Raw genomic sequence first — 19,337 nt, 5'->3', positions numbered from 1 at the left:
TAGAAACTACAGTTCACACTTCCTGCTTTCACAAGTGCTTACCTTCACAGGTGCAGCCCTGTCGTATTAAACCGACCATCAGAGACGTACACTGATTGCATTTTGTTGGTGTATTAAATGATTTCACTACAAACTGGTGGGCTTTAGGCTGAAAAACAAGCAGACAAGGATGTTAACGCCTGTAACACTTCTGAAGAACTATAATTCTTTTCACAGACATAGGAGTGCATAGCTGCATTTAAAAAGGGAGCTTATTTGTGTTTACTGAAATGAGATCCGTGCTCCTAACACTGAAAAAAGTTCCTTATCAGTGCTCATTATTGATAATCTAAACCATCCTCTGTAAATGAAACCATGTAAACTGGACCTCGCCTCAGAGCATGAGTTCGTTTCCATTGCAGATAGGAAAGTTGCCAGAATTATTCCATTACACTCTAGAAATTGAAGGTGTGTTTGTAATGTTCTCGGTGGGCACCCAGCAGCCAGTCAAGGTCAAACCCCTTCCTAAACTGCAAATTCAATTCTCCTCTATAAGAAGTGTTGCCTTGGTTCAATGAAAAATATCATACTTTAATTTGCATGCCAGAAATCTATGACAGAGTTCAGTTTTATGGGGTCAGGCACAGGCAACTTCAGAACACCCAGTTTAAAAGCAAGAGTGTAGGTGAAGCTGATTTTGGAAGGGCTTCTTGTTAGTTCTTGGGAGCACAGACTACATGAGTGTTTTAATTCTCTCTCTCCCCTCAAGGATAGCAGTGCTGATGCTATGATATCAAGGCTAAATGACTAGGTAATGTGGTAGTATGATTCATAAAAAGACCTTATATAAAATCCAGGAAGCTGCTTGGCTGTTCTAGAAATAACACCCAGGAAAGTAACAACTGGTAGGTGGAGAAAGGATACAGCCCAGGGTGAACACAAAGGCTGTTCAAACAACCTGAATAATGTGATCTGAAATAAGACAACTTTGCAGGCTATTTTAGCAAGTAGGTATATTAAAATTTTACTCAGTTTCCTGCTTTTCACAGCATAAGATGTCACAGTTAAGGGCTCAGACTTCATCCATATTTAATAACAGTTTTACTGTTACAATGGAAGCTTTCTGTCTACAGATGGGTGTCTTGTTTTGAAACTTGCAGGGAAACAGTATTTTGTTCTAAAAACTGATGCAATCATAAAATAAGAAGGTCTTTATGGAATAAATTAGAAAGGCAATCATGATTTACTGAGCAAAATATTTGCAACAATTAAATAATGTGCACAGTAAAATTACCAAAATCAGTTAAGTTGATCTATTAAGATGCTGCCAACAATACAGTCTGCTTTCCTTTACACAAATTAAGTCTTTTGCTGTTTTGCCATTTATTAAAGCAGAGAAACAGATCTGTATTTTTTATGTATATATTTTAAACATAGACATATTTAAAGAAGATTGCTAAGCCATTGAGGCACTTCCGAAACTTTTATGAGAGACTTTTTCCTTTAATAGCTTGTGCCTTATTCCTCATTTGCTTGAATATACACAATTCACTGTGAATTAGCATACACTGACTGGCTTATTTGGCCAACAGCAAAATAATTTCAACAACTGATGTAAAAAAATTAGTATTTATGCCAGTAAAAAGCTGGAAGACAAAAACTGGAATTCCTTCTCCCAGTCCAGCACTGAAGCGCTCCCTCTACACTGCTTATAAAATGCAAATCTAGGGGTTAATTTTAGGCTTACTCTTTGCCTTTGCTCAAAAATAAGCATTTAATTAGCACACAGACCTCCTAAGCAGAGACTGGCCCACAGTGATATCAATTTTATCGTATGCAGAACATAGAGGCAGGTTGGTCAGACATATGCAGGAAAACACTAATTTTCTACAAAGTCTCTTTTACTTTCTTCATGTTCTGGTTCATTTATCTCTTTCTAATGTCCAAGCTACTGTTTTTCCTATAATCAAGCCCCTGCGTGCTGCTACAGCGGAATGCCTAGTACAACTTGTCACACCACACAATGTAAGAATGAGGGGTTTTAAATATTAGAAAGCAACCAGCTTGTACATAAGCAACCCTTCCAGGCAGTTCTGCTAAGATTACTGTGATACACAGTTCTGAAGCTGTTGCCCAGGAGTGATGCTTTTGCCCTTACACTATAAGAAGTGTGAACGCTTGACTTAATACCTTCGGTGCAGAGAGTCCCGATCCAATATACGCTGTCCTCATGGTTGGTGTGTGAATTGAACGGGGAGGATGATCTGTAACCTGAACACAGTCCCCAAAGGATCAATAAAATATCAAGTACACACTATTAAGGGTAGCTTGAATAAAGTAAAAACACTACAATATTCCACCCACCCCATCCCCAAACATACGAAAGGGCTCAGAAAAATGATGTGCAAGATTCATCTCCTAAATGTCAAAAACAACTTTAGCTTAAACATTTTACTGAATGTTTTATAATGTACAATAATCACAGAGTTAAATTTCTTAATAGTGAAAGGGGATACATTATGATAGTTGCAGAGCTGGCTAGCATCTCACATTGACAAGACTTTCAGCAGGACTCCAAAGTTTGCTCTTACAAACTACAGTGTAACATCATCTTTGTGCCAACATCTCTTCATTATTCATGACTGAGGATACGTTATGAAGAGAGACTGTATCTGATAACTGATACAACACAGTTCCCATCCCTAACCAATCAGCCATATGTGAAAGTGAAATGCCACATTCCCCAAAATACAGTTAATTACTAGTGCAGAAGGCTATTACAAGGCTATTACTAAATAGTCTTGCTGAAAAGGAGTGAGATTCATTCTAAACAAAAGGATCTGCAGTGGCAATTTTTATATGAGTGAAACTAGTATTCCTAAAATAAAAAAAGCAAGACAAAACTTCATCAAGAGTGAAGTACCTCAATTGGTTCAATCTCACTAGCTGTAGAAGGAGACCTTGATCTTGAATGAAGGTGAGACTTGCTATCTTCATCCCGTGATGGAGTATTAGACAATGTAAAATTCTCAACTGAATCAATCTAGGAGAACAAGTTGAGAGAAAAACAACAACCAAAAAAATAAATCAAAGACATCATTAAAAAAAGAATTCTCAACTCTTACCAAAACAAGATATGGGAGCAGTGGAATTCCTAAGAGAGAACTGAGAGAATAGAAGGTCAGTTTTAAGCAACTCCCTAATTAAAGTACAAAAATGCAATGAAAATTATTGAATATGAGCACACCAAGGCTTCTGCTGAGAGGTGAGCACATGCATAATAGCTGCTAGCGCAGGGGCCTGAGAAATACTCAAAAAGACTTGCAATTCAGCATTTTAAGTAGGTATTTTCTAAACACTACTAGGGTTTGTCCACTGGTAGTACAGATTTTTTTTTAGAAGTGAATGCCCATATAGCCCATGTAAGTCACTGCAAACATATTTAGAAGAAAATAAGGAGAAAAGGCAGAGCAAACAACGTATTTCCTGAGGTTAGTGTTAATTATATTCATGGAGAATCAAGGGGTTTTTGTTCCCCATTTGAACTAGGACTTCCTTACCAGGAATACAGCTTCTTCAGGGGAATATTTTCCTAGTCCTTGATATACAATGAAACTGAACAACAACGCAGATAGGTACAACCAGGTATCTTAGATAACAAGTCAGCTTTTGTCAGTGCAACTGAAAAGCCAGAGAATGCAGAATTCTTCTTTGAAAATAAGACATCTCCCCATCAAAGTTTTGTAGATAGATACATTTTAAAATAAAGCGTAATGAGATGAGGATGCTTTTCTCCACTAACAATAAAACTAAAAGCATGAGGCCTGCTGAAGGCTCCACTGTATGCCTGGCTTTTCTGAAGCAATGCTACCATCAGCTCCCCATGGCTAAGGACCTGGCAGGCTTGCACACTAGCTAAAATATGCAGCAACATTTACAGAAAGCATTTGAACATTCCAGTATTTGGGGTTTTGTTGGGGTTTTTTATCTCATTTGCCACTGCCATCGTACTAAGGATTCCACAAACTTTACTGCTTTGAGGGAATAAAACACATTGCCAAGCCAATCTTACACATGCATATACAGCCCTTTTCTCCAGAAACTCAGTCATGGTAGTTAACAGGTGCAGTTGCTGTTTTTTCTTTTTCCATTATCATTATTATTAGTATTATTAACATAGGGGTGAGTTAAGTTCGATGGCTTCTATTTTTATCACAGCCTTCAAAAGAATGATCTGCTCATCAGCTTGATCAACTCAGGCATATTAAGATGCCTGCAAGTATTTCTGTAATGAAACCAGGGAATTCTCACCCTGGGATACACCTGTTTTCTACACATAGATGATGTGTTTCAAGCATTGAGGTAAAAACTAGCATAAAAGCAAAGATTCTGTGCTCAGGTTTATCAGAAGCAAATAACAGTTGCAAGCTTTATCCAGTGTTACAAACACTGATGTCCTTAAGCAGTAAATCCCCAGATGCGTAACATTGTTTCCATTACTTTAAGATTTTTTTAATCAAGTCTAAACATCTGATAACTTGGAGCCCACTCAAAGACTGTTCAACCTCCAATAATTCTACCTTAAGAGTGTTATTAAAAAATAAGCCCAATGAGTAACTACAGGCAAATTTTCCATACCAAGAAACAGACATTCCTTTCCTTCTGCAAGTTAAACTCAGAGATGCAATCTATCATTTCATAAACGTTTCCACATACTCCAAAGGCTTTCCCTTTCAAAGTAGCATCTGCATACCAAAGAATTTTCATGGTGTCTCTTAAAAAATTTAATACAAGCATGGTATGAATGACAGAACTCTTCTGGACTGTGCTACAAAGCCTTTGTTGTTGAAGACAACTGCTGAACCAGTAACAAATGTCTTTTTACTTCAGTTATGAACATAAAAAACCTGTGAAACATACCAAACTTGATCTACCATTACAGAATTTGAAGGGAATTTAATCACCACCTTTACTGCAGAAACAAGGCCTTAAGCTGTGCTGCTGCAGTTTCCAGGTTCCTTGCTTTAATGAGAAGAACTTCATATAAAATCTGACTCAAGTATGGCCAAAAGCTTACATGGACTATATTAACACCATTAAAATTAGTTTTAAACTAATCCACTGGATTATCAAAAGCATATTTCAATATTTCCTACCAAACTGTAATATCCCTGTCAGCTTCCACAGTGTCTCCTGTACAGGTCTGAGACAAAGCTGGATGGTATATAAACACATCTTGAGGAGAGACAAGCTTCGGAATGGGAGTCACAGCTGACAAAACGAAGCAGTTACTGTAAGCTTGCCTGAGACAATGAGTGGTATGTGTTGAACCAGTCACTATTAGAGCTGCTGGGCATTATTGCTTACTTACTGAATATTCAATAGAAACACTTTCATGCTTCCCTATTCCTATCATCATACATACCTAAAAGATACAGAAGTGGCAGTTTGAGTTTAAAACAGAGCATGCCTGGTATGAATTCAGTCTGACAAAGCTTTGATAACACCATGTTTAAAAATCCACCTTGATTTTTGAAACATCACCGAGCTTTCCAGCTTCACAGCTGTTTTCCTTGCATGAATTCTTCCTGCCATCCTTCATTCTCCAATTTGCTCAGTTCCCCACTTCTCATTTATATTTATCTCTGTACTGTGGTCTTTTCTATCCTTTGCTATGACATGCCAAATGCCAAATTTCTACCTTCTACAGGCAATACCTATAACTCAACACATGCCCTCTGCTAAGGGCAAGGAAACAAACAGGTCCTCATTTGACACTGGCTCACCTGTCCAACCTGCATCTACCTGATCAGCTTTCATAAAGAACTTTGATATTGAAATAAGAATGTACTAAATGCATCTTCTCCAGTTACTGTGATATTCTGCTTATAGGATTCCCAAATTAAATACTCCAAAAGCTTTTAGCCCACAGCTGTAAAACAACAAAAAGCACAGCAGCAGCAGCAAAGAGTAGCAGCAGCACAAGACATGCAGTGAAGGAAGTACACACAATCCATACATTAAACAAAGGCATGTACACAACAGGCAAAAAATAAAGGGCCACATAGAGTAGGACAGCCTCTTACACGTCTGCCTTTGTTAGCTGGAGTACAGGAAGGAGAGCGCTTTAACAAAGAGAGGAGAATATGTTACAAAATCAAACAGTGACACATACATCAGCTCAGAATTGGTCACTCTACATCTCCAGAAGTAGTGTTTAGACACACACAAACACGTTCATTTTTACAAGGGTTCTGAAAACAAGATGTTCTGGGGCAACAAGTGGGAAAACACATCCAAAAAAAAAAAAGAAATTTGTTTTAAAGTGTAGTTTTGCACTGGACAATAGCAGTGAAACTGCAGATACATTAGACTAATAACATCAAATAATAGCATCTCTGTACTGTGAACAGGGTGAATAAAGCAATCTCTTGGAGGCACAATATAGCCAATTTAAAGTATCACCAAGAACCAGAATTATTCTAAACTTAATTACAAATGTGCAGGTGGAGTCAGGGCTCTCACCACAGAACACCATGGCTTATTCTGTTTAATAATGAGAATTCAGAACATGATTTATTCTGTGCTTATTTGCAAAGTTCAGGTTTGTTTCATCTAGCCCAAGCCCATGGGGACTGCACGCGAGGAGAACTTCCAGGAGGATTTAAGACATGTGTTTTTAATTTGTAATGTGTTGGCAACAGGAAAAATAATATTTTCTAGCAAGTGGGGAAAATAATTCTGCCAAGGAAAAATGGGATCCCATTTTATTGTTATTAAGTAAGTCCAAATTCATCTTTAAATAAAACAAGCTGATTGCTTCTGGTAGCTACCAAGATACACAAGGATCCACCTGGCAAGAAACCCAAATCAAATCCAACACTTCCATTATCAGACACTCGTAGTGAACACAGGAGACTGAACACCTAGACAACATTACTGAGAGACAGCCTGCAACACATGGGAGAAACAGCAGCAAAGATTAAGAAATTAGTATATTAGAGTCCATGAGAGTGTCTTTCCATTCCCACCAAAATCAGAAACCAGGGACAGCAAAACCCATCCCTGCTTCCCTTTGCACCCTACCACGTGCACAGGAGATATAATGAACACATGGCCTTCCACAGCTACGACGGTTTAGGCACCAGTTCTGCCAACCTCACCAAGTATCTTCTCCAGGAAGGACAGCTGTAACCAACAGTGACTGCTATTCCTCTGGAGAGTGAGATACCACTTCTGCCCAGGATCTGCAGGCTACAGAGGCATCTATTTTTACTTTTCTCCAGTAGAAATTGCAAAACTACTGTTTTCCTCATAAAAAAAATTGGAATTCACTCCAGCCATTCACAAAGTGCTATACAAAGTTACGCTGTTTGGATGGCAGACACACAGGACATAGCAATTCCAGTAATCTCCAAATGTCACTAGTGGGCCAAAATCAGTGCTGCTTACACATCCACAGGGTAAGCAGATCTGAGATCTTGCAAAGAGTGCTAGATAATTGCAACTGCATGTTACTTTACACTCTCTCTGTCACTTCCTCATGAAGCACAGAGGCTGAAGGAACAATAAGGCCATCAGTAAAATTTAGTGCAATAGTGCAGCACTGTGTAAGTCCTACCTGAAGACTTCTAATTCTTCCTTAGCCTTAGTGTAAGGAGCTGGCACAGGGTGCCCAGAGAAGCTGTGGCTGCCCCATTCCCGGCACTGTTCAAGGCCAGGTTGGACAGGGCTTGGAGCAACCTGGCCTGTTGGAAGGTGTCCCTGTCCGTGGCAGGGGGTTGGAACTGGATGAGCTTTAAGGTCCCTTCCAACCCAAACTGTTCTATGATTCTACGATTCTCAGGTTTAACTGAGCACAGATTAATTCTTCTTGAGATGCTGCAAGAAACACTGCCCTTCAATGCAACTACTGTCAAAAACAGACACTGGAAATGGAATGGAGGTAAAATTCAGTGGGAAGGGATTTTTAATACCCTTATTTTCATTTAAGTGTGCCTAATATTTTGAAATTGAACCAACTCAATGAGCTAAACATAAATTAACTAGTAATTTTGATAATTCAGTTACAAATTTCTCTATGCATGACTCAAGTAACTGTCCAATAAATGAAAGATGCAGAACTGACTTCAAGCACAACTGCATTAAAGCACCTTTCACCTACTAACACCTACATCAGCTTTATTTATCTACTAAAGACAGGTAACTCAACAAATCTTGTATTTGCCTGCATAGTACCCTTTCCCATATTTGAACAGTCAACTCTCTTCTCCTGCAGTTTTAGTAGATGAGATACAATTCTGCCCTGGTGTTAAGAGATATTACCCCCTGGCCAGCCCAGTCCAGAAATGTACCAGTGGCCAAGGCAACTAAGGAAAACCTGCTCCTGTTGGACTCAAGACTGAAGATGTAACAGCAAAAACTTGATTCTGTGTGTTTTAAGTCATCCCCATGCAACAGTATAGTCATTAATACCTGGAGTTTTACCTAAAAGATGGGTATTTGAAAAGATTTGACCTGGGTGGACCGATGGAGAAGAATGTCTCAATAAATACAGAATAAAGTACTGATGTCCTTCAAAATTAGCTAGATAGCAACCAGGAAAGCTTTCTTTTCCTAATTTTCCTCTTGCAAATTAGAACATTATCAGTTCCTCTGCCATGTATATACTTTATTACTCTTTTATCAGGTTTTAGGAGAGGGTATTAGATATTTTTAAAAGTAACTTTCTATGAAATAACCTGTTGCTACACACTAAGTGTTCCTAATACTCAAGCAACATAGAGAACACTTCTTTAACCCCCATAAAGTTATAAATATTATTCATTTATTGTAGATTTAACGTGACAGGTAACTACTTGTGGTTTTGGTTTTTTTTTTTGGTGTAAGACGGAGTTTTCTGTATGCTTTACAAAAATACAGCCAAATACTCCCTGCTGCAGTATCCAAGATGTACCTTCACATTTTGGCTAAGGTATATACCTGAACTAGGGGGGAAAAAAAGCATCTAGAAGAAAAGCATTCTTTCAGTGTTTGTGAAAGGTAATGCCACCAATACAACAGGCCCATGTACTATATACCTTTCTCTGTTACATCCCTCACAGCAGCCATTTCTAGAATAAATTTCATTATATTTTAATGCAAACACAACTATACTATTTTAAATATAAATGTGTATACACATATATGCAAGCACACACAGACATACACACACACACAATACACCTACAGAGCTGTAATGGATGGTTCTCTACTACATATGCATCGCATATACTCTGATTTTAATAAATTTATTATTATTTACTTCTATGTGCCTACTACTTCAGTCTGGAAGAAATATAATGCAGTCAGTTTTTAGCTTTAAACTCAATTCCCTTATTACGCAACTAACTAGGCTAAATATTGAACAGTGTCCTGACAGAAAACTATCATCCCAAATGGCAATAAAAAGCAGTTAAGCTCACTTCAGTTATAATAGAGTTATATTTTAGCCTATATTCTTACAATATAAGCTAAAAAAGAGATTTTCTTTATTTGAGCAAACAGAAATTAACTGTATGCAAGGAAAACGTTTTCACTGACGTGATCAGAAAACTACTAGAAACAACTGATGATAAAGTAATAATATGAAGCAATAGAACTAAATTAAATCAACATGCTAGTGGTTTTGGAACCATTTCCCACAGGCCAAATCAGTAGATAAGGCCCAAAAGCAGCTGCTCCCCATTAGAAAAACTGATTGTAAATAATAATTCTTTACCATAACCTACAGAAAAACATTTACTTTAAAATCTAACATCTCTCTATATAAATAGGTGTAAGTATGCTATTATAGGAAGTCTGTTCTCTACTGCACTTGCAGATTTAAGTTGACTGCATTAATGTTTGACTATTCCAAATCAAACAACTGCTCTCTTATTGGCGGATTTACTGGTTTAAAAGTCAGACTTACGTCATCCATAAAATCAATCAATGAGGATGAAGAGGAGGAAAAGGAATCCTATTTTAATGAAAACAGCAGTAAAAAAAAAAAAAAAGAGAGAGAAAGAGAGAAAGAAAGAGATGGATGAAGAAAACTGTTCAGTATAAATAAAAGTTCAAGACTAAAGAACTGTAAATAACTAGTGCCAGTAACAGATACCTCAGTAAGTTGCCATTAATTGCCTTTCACAGACAATTAATAAACTACCTGTATAAACCCCAATGTTTTTCCAACATTCACTCAATAAAATAATATTCCTGCACTCCAACAGGAGTTTTATATTGAAAGTAACTTGTGAGAGAAGTAATTCAAAAGCAAATAAAAAATGGTATTAATGTGAGGACTTCAAGAGAGAACAATGAATTAATGAATGTGTAATGAAAAGAAAATAAATTTGGGGACATTAGTAACATCAGGGATCATGCTCGTTCATGTGATGACCTTGTAAACCCATCAGGAAAAACACAGGGGAGAATTTTAGACCAGTATGTAACTGTACAGGTGACTTGTCCTCTCTGAAGTCAGTCTGACCAATATTTCACCCCAGCTGTTCTTTTCAGACAAAAACGGTGCATTCCTTACTGTTGATTAAAAAAAGAAGATAGGAAATGTACAGTGTCATTTCAAGTTTTTTCTTCCAGGTTTTCTACCTAAAGTGGCCTTTTGTCTAGAACTGGCAAAGGAACTGAACAGATTTATTTTTAAGCATACAGGATCTGTGGAGATGAGACGCATATTAATTATCTGGATTTTACAGATCTGTGTAAAATGAACAGAAAATTAAAACCATCCTATAAATACATGGTACCAAGGACTTCATAGAATACACACAAAGATTATTTATGTGGTTTCTCTCATTTTTACGAAGCCAGTATCTGCAGTACTTAGCATTTTTCTAAATACAAAGTAAAGCCATTTCAACAACTACACTTTCCATGTTCACTACAAAACCAGGAGAATTTCTGCAGTTAAGGTTTGAGAGAGAAATCACTATGATCACCAGTGGTCAAGAGAAGACAGTCAGCACTGTAAATGACAAACAATTCTCACATATTATTATACACAAATATAAATAGAGCAATATGGCAAAACCAGTAGCAAACTCTCAGTAATATGCATATAACCTGCACGTAACAGCAGTAGTTCCACTGACTAACAGAGAGTTAGAATAGCTGTACACTTACTTCAAATTGATCCAGAGCAGAGGTAGGCGCATTCAAAAATGCCAAGAAAGAATTCTGTGAGTCTTGGTGCTTTACACCTAGAAAACAGCAGCAGGTTTTTAAGCTACAGAAAAATGACCTTTTCATGGAGGACCTTTGCCTTGCTGAATTGGGGTCTGAGTATCCACCTGAACCACCTAGATTTTTTGAAGTGGGTTGTCACATTTGGTCTAGTTTCCAGAGTAAGAGTTTTTTAACAGATATATGCGCCCTAAACAAGCAGCCTATGTTTAATTAACATCTTCCAAGCTAGGATGTGTGTGGTGTGAATTCAACATGAAAACATACTGTAAGCACCTGTCCGTCACACAGAAGGCACAGATTCCTAAAGTGTAACAAGCAGCGCATGACGCACTGGCACAGAGGCTAACACAGTGGGTGTCACCCAGCTCTAGTCACACACTGGAGAGCCTACAGTAATGGGATGGCTGTAGCCACAGTGAGGTTCCACAGCAATGCACAGAACATGTTTGGGGAATATACTGCATTCCCAAATAATACAGGTTACTTGACCATGCATGCCTGCTACCTCTCACTTTGCAATGTCCAGGAGTAATACAGTCCTGGGCAAGCTTCAAATGTCTCTAGTCAAGCTACGCCATTTCCATGGTTTTCAGCCAGTAAGCAGAGCAGGAATGCTGCACCCTCCAGAGCTGCAGCAGCTGGCATATCTTGATTGTTATTTTAACTTGCTCCAACCAATATATTTCTTTTTATTTCTCCTTTTCTTTGGGGCATAATTCAAGTTGCTGTGCGGGTGTTCCTAAATCACAGATGTGCACAAACTCTAGCTTCCTGATATGAGAACAGATATAAATATTATATGTATATACACATACACACATATTTATACTTATTATGACCAGAGCCTCCAGGACTGTGTGCATCTCGAAAGACTGATGCTATCAAAGGACACTTACTTATCTTAGAAAATATCAGTGTTTTGCTCTAACTAGATATATCACCTTGTTTGCTCTAAATAAAACCCACAGTGAACAAAGAGTTACAAAGAACCCTTTCCTCTTCAAAACATAAATACACTGAAATCCCACTAAAATACTAAAAACAATTCTCAAATTACCTGCTGCTTTACAGTAATCTTTTTTTTTCCCCCATCCTTCTAAGTTTCTGGAAATTATTTACAAAGAGCAACGGATTCAAATGCTAATCTAAGTAATCCCTTCCTAGAAATCAATTTCCACACACAGGAAGTTACTCTACCACTGTACATTGACTAAATTTGAATCCTCTATACAGTTCATGATTCAAACATCAATATTTATTCTTCGAAGAGAAAACCAAGCCCAAAGAGGATAAGCATTTTGGATTAAGGTGTATTTCTAAAAATAATATTTGAATAGTTGCAGTAGAATCTTATTAATTTACTTCTGGCAAAAAGTGTAATAAGTAACTGGTCCTTAAACAGCATATTTTCTTTCTTCTCTTTAGGAAAAGAGTAGAAGTTTATCTCTATTTTCACAAAAAACCAGTAAGGTCTCAAACACTAGAAAAAATACAGCATAAAATATTAATTATAAATTCTTAACACATTGCTTAACACAAAGGAAGATTTCAGAAGTTGAGCAGCCACGCCGAATATTTAAGACAGTTCAAGAATCTGTAAGTGAAAGCTGTTGTCTCCAGGAAGATACTATCAAGAGTTCCTCTCCAAGGACTTGGAAAAAGCACAACCCTGATATCAGTGCTAAGCATCAAGACGAACAAGTATCAGTTCCCTAAGTCTTATTTGCTTACTGGCATCAGTCATTCTTTAATGTTCTGTATATGTTTGTATTATTTTTACCAGTCAACCAGCACTTGGAGGCTGAATATAGGAGATGAATGTACAATACATTATTGACTGACATGCTGTTAGGCTGCAGAGGCTGAAGAGTATTTGACATCCCTATGCAGCAATTGTTGCAGGGTTTTGAAACTCTGGAGTTCAAACAGTTCCCTGCTGAAAATTCGGTAATTCCATTTGGCTTGAAAAATCACTTCTTCCCATGTGACTCATAAGATTCAAACAACAGAGCTACTGGAAAGAATCAGCCAAATCATTTATCATCTTGTAATGAATTCTTTTTTAATTTCAGAATTACCAAAAAGTCTTTTCTCCCAGCAACAATGCAAAATACTGTTAAGACAGATGCACTAGAAAACCCAGAACATACTCTTAAAACCACAGCAAAGCAAACATGACCACACTGCTCACTGTGTGGTTTCAATGCCAATCAATAAAAGTCATCCCACAAAACAAATAAAAGCTATGAATGCCTCGGCAGTTGTTTACTCTCTGTGTAGACAGGCCTCAAACATCCATAAAACACCACTATGATCAGTGTTGAAGTCTGACCATGGTAAAAGGGAAAAAAAATTGTATCTGTACTTGTAACAGTTTTCTGGCAGTAAGTCATCATATGTATGTCAAACAAAAACAATGCAATTCCAACTCAAATAATAGCTTCCTGGTTCAAGCATATCAACAAGCCCGAAATGCAATACAAGTATGTGTTAAAAATGCAAATGCAACTGCCGTGGGTACATCTTAACATGCACTTGTTGTGCTCACATTTTGTATGCCAAAGTCTGTCAGTACCATATTCTACTTGCAAGGTGACAACTGATAAGATGTACCCACCAAAGTGACACATGTTATTTACTTGGATATCAGTTGCCATACCCTTTTCTGATCTAAGCTCTTCTGTCTCCTTTTTCAGCCTTTCAATATCTGTCAACAGCTCCATGTTCTTCTTCTCAGCTTCTTGCAATTTACTTCAAAAGAATACAAACAAAAAAAATATGTAAATATTGAGAACCCATGATACAAGTCACTTTTTTTGTCTATAGAATCACAGAATGGATTGGATTGGAAAGGAGCTTAAGATCCAACCCCCTGCCATGGGTAGGGATCCCTCACACTAGACCATATCACTCAAGGCTCTGTCCAGCCTGGCCTTGAGCACTGGCAGGGATGGAGCATTTACCATTTCTCTGGGCAACCTGTTCCAGTGCCTCACCAGCCTCACAGTAAAGAGCTTCTTCCTTATATCTGTCCTGAGCTTCTCCTGCTTTAGTTTAAACCCATTCCCCCTTGTCCTATCACTACAGTCCATCTTTGCATGCTATTTAAAAATTAATGCCCAGCAAGCTTCTGGATGTCATCAAACACAGAATGAATTCAGAAATCTATTGAGACCTGTTTAGTAAGGTATTTAAAAAACCCAAGCCAACATAAAAAGCAATTAATTGCCCCTATTTACTCATTAAATAGGCTCATGTTTCTAATCAGAGAGTAATTGTGTGAGCCTGTATCCTGTGAATGAGAAAAAAAGACCACATGTTATTTTATGCTTAAAACTTTTGGTTTTTTTTTGTTGGGTTTTTTAATTTGTTAATTCACAGTGCCTGTGATTCTCATAGATGATATTGAACTATTTTTCTTCTCAGTTACTTCATAGTTAGTTGTCTCAGTGCTTGCTGATTCACAGCATTCACATTTCTACCACACTTCTCATCTTGTCTATCAAAGCAAACATCCTGTTACAGGATCTACAGTGCTGCCCATCATGTTCTGTGGTCTGAAAAACATCCAAGTCAGGTGGACATGGTATTCCCACTTCACAGACAACGTATTTGAATCTTAGCTCTGTTCATCTGAGAGCAACTGAAAGTCTGCAACTTTTCTGAAGCTGCAAAACAAGTCAAGCGCTCTAAGTCAGACTGAACCCGGAAACCTAGAAATGGAATGTCTTCCCACTAACCGCTGCTTTAGGCATTCACCTAAATGAAGTCTAAAAAGGGAGGGGAGGATGTGCCTGAGGAAGGCATACAAGAATTCATAATCTTCCACAACCACATCTTATTACTGTGCAAATCTGTATGCAAGAATTGATTTTTGTCAGCTAACCCAATGCAGCGGTCAACAGAATGGAAGAGAGTACATTAAAGACACAAAAGCAAACTCTGCTTGCATTAGAACTTGTTAACACAACTAGGAGTTATTAAACTGTCCCCTCTGAAAGTCTTCAATATGGGTGAACAGCGTGCAGCTGCAGCAACCCAAGGATGCTGGGTTATGTCAACAAGGGCATCACCACCAGAGTTGAAGAAGTCATTATCTCACTCTACTCTGCATTTTCCAAGCGAGAACTAGAATACTGAGTTCAGTTTTGGGCCCCACTATTCAAAAAAAGATGTGGACAGGCTGGAGAGGGTTCAGAGAAAGGCTACAAAGATGATCCAAGAACTGGGAACCTGCCTTGCGAGGAAAGCCTGAGAACTGGGTTTATTCAGTCTGGAGAAAAGAATGCTCAGGACAGACTTCATCACTATGTGCCAGTACTTGAAGAGTGGCTAAAAGGAAGATGGGAGACTCCCTTTTTACAAGGAGTCTCTTTACATGGAGAAGACAAGGGGTGATGGGCACAAGTTGCTCCTGAAGAGATTCTGATCAGATACAAGAGAAAAATTTTTCACTATGAGAACAACCAGCCTTTGGAATAATCTCTCCAGGGAAGTGGTGGATTCCTCAACACTGGACTTTTTTAAGATGCGGCTGGACAGGACGCTGGAACATCTAGTCTAGGTCATGCCATGCCTAGAAAGCTTGGACCAGATGATCCCTCCCAATCTGGTATTCAGCTGCTTACACCATAAAGAGACATATGGTCTTTTTTTCACATTCGGACGTAAGGAACTGGCACATCATTCATCATCAAATTTTGACAGACAAGATAAAATCAAGATTTGATGACACTCCCTAGGAGGTATCACAGTAAATTTCCGTCAGAACAATTCAGTCTTACCACTCTGTAGATATACAGGAAGCTTTGACTTTGTTCAGCTCATCTTGAATAGCCTGTTTGGCTCGGATTTCTGCATCGAGAGCAGACTGTAGTTCCAACCTTGCAGACATATCCAGTTTTGCAAAGCGGCGCATCTTCCAGGGCATGTCCTAACAAAGAATAAAAAAAGGGAAAAGAAAGGCTAAGAGGAAGGAAAGCTGAAACTGAGGAATGGAACTAACTTCAAACAATTACATTTCTGTCTATTATGTTCTTAATGTCACAATTCAGTAATTTTGAAGTAATTTAAAAAAATTAAGAGTATTGTTACTAGCAGTATTATTTTTAAACTCAAGTATTAGAGAGGCAAAATGAATATCTTACGTTGTTATGATCTTAAAACCATTGTGAATTCTAGTTTGGATGTGCCTCAATTCATATGACAGCTATGAAGGACATTCACATTTCACAAGACTAAGTTTTTCATGACTCAAAGCATAGATTTACTTCAACAAATTTATATATGATTATAAACCAGCTACTTGAACAACAACATAGATAAAAGCACATTATAAAGATGTTGGTGTTTAATTCATCGACAAACAATAAATTGGCTATTCAGTTATTCAGAAGGGAAGCTCTAGAAAAGTTTAACTTTTGACTAACACAGACTTTACAGACAGGTAGAAATTGCAGCTGAAACTATCAAATTAGTGTTTTTACAAACAAAACCCCCTTTGACATATGGAAATAGTCTTACTGTAGCTCTTGCACCCAAACTGGAGTTCCTCAGTGCCTCTAGTTCTTCTGTCATTTTAGAGGCCAACGCTTGCAGATAACCTCGAGCATCTTTTTCATCACTTACCCTAAACAATTACAAAAGAAGAAAAGGGTGTTTTAACACAGAATTGAAAAGAAAAAACCCACAAATCCCTTCAATAAAATAGGAACCAGAAACACAAACTAGCAGAATACAAAACAAAAATCATAAAGCATAAGGAAACAAAAAAATATAATAAATAAAATCACACAGAACTAAGCCTTACTGCTTTGCAAACATCCAATAAAAATATCCATCTTTAAGAGAAGGAATAAAGATTAAAAAACTATGTAGCTAAGAAAGTAATATATGTCTCAGTATAATACAGTACTGGAACTAGCGGTTTACTGTATCAACTGACTATGAGAACTAGTAGTTAGAATCAGTGATGTTGTTTCAAGAAATGCTAATTAAAGAGAAAGAATATAATTCCAATGTCATTAAACAACATGAGCCAGAAGAGGCTCTCTGAGCTTGCTTTCTGTCGAAGCACATTTTCTGGGTGTGAAGACATCAAGGAGGAGACGTGTCTGGTTTTGAGATTCTTGCACCATCAGTTACAAAGAGGAAAAGACGACTTTGTGATTAATGACAGCGGAAGGATCTTTCTTTACTTTGCCTCAGGTTTTAACACAGAAAAGGAAGTTGCCAAAAAAATATGTCACTGAAAACTAAGTAGCTTATGAAAAACTTTACCCAAACAGACACACATCCCCCCCTAGTTCCTTTCACCTCACATGCCTGGCTCTCATCTAACTCATCTAACCCACAGAAGAACAAATACAGCTCTGCAACACCAGGGTACACCCAAGTCTCTGAGCTGGTCCTAAAGACCAGCAGTCTAATACCACAGCTTGATCACAGTTAGATCTGTCAGAACTAACCACAGAAATGTTTAGGATGTGCTCCAAGTAATGAGCATCTAATAGTTTTAAATAACATAGAGGACAGTGGGAAAATAATATTTCTATTTAACAGAAATTAACTTTTCCTTGCTTTCCTTCATAGCTGTAATTCTGTTGGACTGATTCCCCCTCCATACCAATGAAGCAATGTAAGTTTCTCTGGCTGATGCTACGGACTTCATGCACACAATGAATATGGAAATGGTTCTACTTGCAAGTTTACCATTAATTAATAAAATAAGCATTTCAACAAAGATTTAGAGACTAGGAGGCAAGAAAGATGGAGAGCACACACTCTGAACTGCCACAGGGAGGAACAGAAGAACTTTCCCACAGTGGCCTTATGGCAAGATCACAATGCAAAAGCCATGGACTAAACAGCTACAGGTTGCACTGACTTCTGGCTGAGCAGTTTAAAGTTTACATAAGAAAAATTGCTTTAATACAGAGAAGGCTAATGCAAAAACAGTGACCACAAAACTCACACCCAACATGAAAAACTAAGCACTTATTCATGCTTTGGGCTTTATCTGCTTTATCTCCTGCTTGTAATTTAGCTCAAGAGGTAGGGAAGAGCCTAGAAAAGAACACATCTTAACTTTAATAAAGTCAGTGAGAGTTTTGATATTAATGAGTCACTATTTTTCCCAAGGTATACTAGAACTCAATGGAAGAAGCACTCCAGCTTCTTTTCCCATAACATGCTGCATACATTGCAATGACCAGATACAGATAAACTTGGCCTATACAAACTATTCAGCATATAAGAGTGGGCAAAAGATGTAAGAAATAGCACTGAGATGCTTTGGGGGGGGAGGTGGAAGGTGCATAATACATAGTAAAAAGAAAAGAGTGAAATGTAAGCAGGAGTAAAAGGAATGTGAAGCTCTCAAGGCAAGAAAGTGATGTAGAAGGAAGGAAAAGTGATGTAGGAATCGCATTTATCTTCTCTGTTTTTAATGTGTAAAAACTTTGAGATAAAAAGGGACAATGTCAGATTTAAAATGAAATTGATTTGGAGTCTTATTCTTTAACTTTTCTAACTAAAACTGACAAACTTTCAATGTCCAATTTCTTTGTCAAGTTTTATCATGCCATATAGATCCTTCCTATGGAAGGTAAGGAAACACTTCAGTTATTTGGTCTATGATGCACAGAACCTTCAGGCTCTGCTGAAAAGCTGCACATGCAAAAACCTCAGAAAGATGTTTCACAGAACATGGAAAAAACTAGAAAATGAAAAGATAAAGTCAATTTTTTGCAGAAATCTATACCAAGTTCAAGGAAACTCCTCAGACTTTGGAAGACAGTAAACAACAGCAGAACGAATTGGGGGAGACAACTTTGTTGTCCACTAGATGGCAAAATTCCCTCGATAATGAACAGTGATTAAAGGCATGTTTACAAACACTGATGTGAAATGGGTTGCGTGAACCAAGGAGTCTTGTAGATTTATAATTTCTTACTGTTTAGCTGGGCTGCTTTTATTTGCTTGGCTTTAAAAACAAACAAAAAACCAGAGCAAGAATGGTAAAGTTACTCTCACTAATAATGTTTCTCTCCTCGCCCCACTTCTTGGGGAGAGCCCTATCAAGCACAACAAAAGACCTAAGGCAGAAAAGTTCTTCAGGTTCCACACAG

The 19,337-nt window shown here is 37.7% G+C and overlaps 1 protein-coding gene across 4 annotated transcripts in view; it reads right to left on the bottom strand.

Annotated features, from left to right (window-relative positions):
• Positions 1–19,337, bottom strand: part of CDC42BPA (CDC42 binding protein kinase alpha) — a gene marked incomplete at its 3' end in the record, with an annotated part of 176,465 nt that overhangs the window by 26,697 nt on the left and 130,431 nt on the right. For 2 of the 4 annotated variants that reach the window (XM_080616967.1, XM_080616968.1), the window contains exons 18-25: positions 16,732–16,837; positions 15,993–16,141; positions 13,868–13,959; positions 11,146–11,222; positions 6,066–6,104; positions 2,903–3,022; positions 2,170–2,250; positions 43–148 (exon numbers count right to left, since the gene is read on the bottom strand). In XM_080616967.1, coding sequence (XP_080473093.1) covers positions 43–148; positions 2,170–2,250; positions 2,903–3,022; positions 6,066–6,104; positions 11,146–11,222; positions 13,868–13,959; positions 15,993–16,141; positions 16,732–16,837 — 770 coding nt within the window. Of the gene's footprint in view, positions 1–42; positions 149–2,169; positions 2,251–2,902; positions 3,023–6,065; positions 6,105–9,931; positions 9,980–11,145; positions 11,223–13,867; positions 13,960–15,992; positions 16,142–16,731; positions 16,838–19,337 lie in introns of all 4 variants that reach the window. The other 2 variants (XM_080616966.1, XM_080616969.1) reach the window with 2 other exon arrangements.

Source organism: Psittacula echo, assembly GCF_963264785.1.
Source record: "Psittacula echo genome assembly, chromosome: 4".
In the NCBI taxonomy this organism is placed as follows: domain Eukaryota; kingdom Metazoa; phylum Chordata; class Aves; order Psittaciformes; family Psittacidae; genus Psittacula; species Psittacula echo.
The sequence above is the reverse complement of the archived record's forward strand: the minus strand, read 5'-3'. Positions and strand labels throughout refer to the sequence as shown.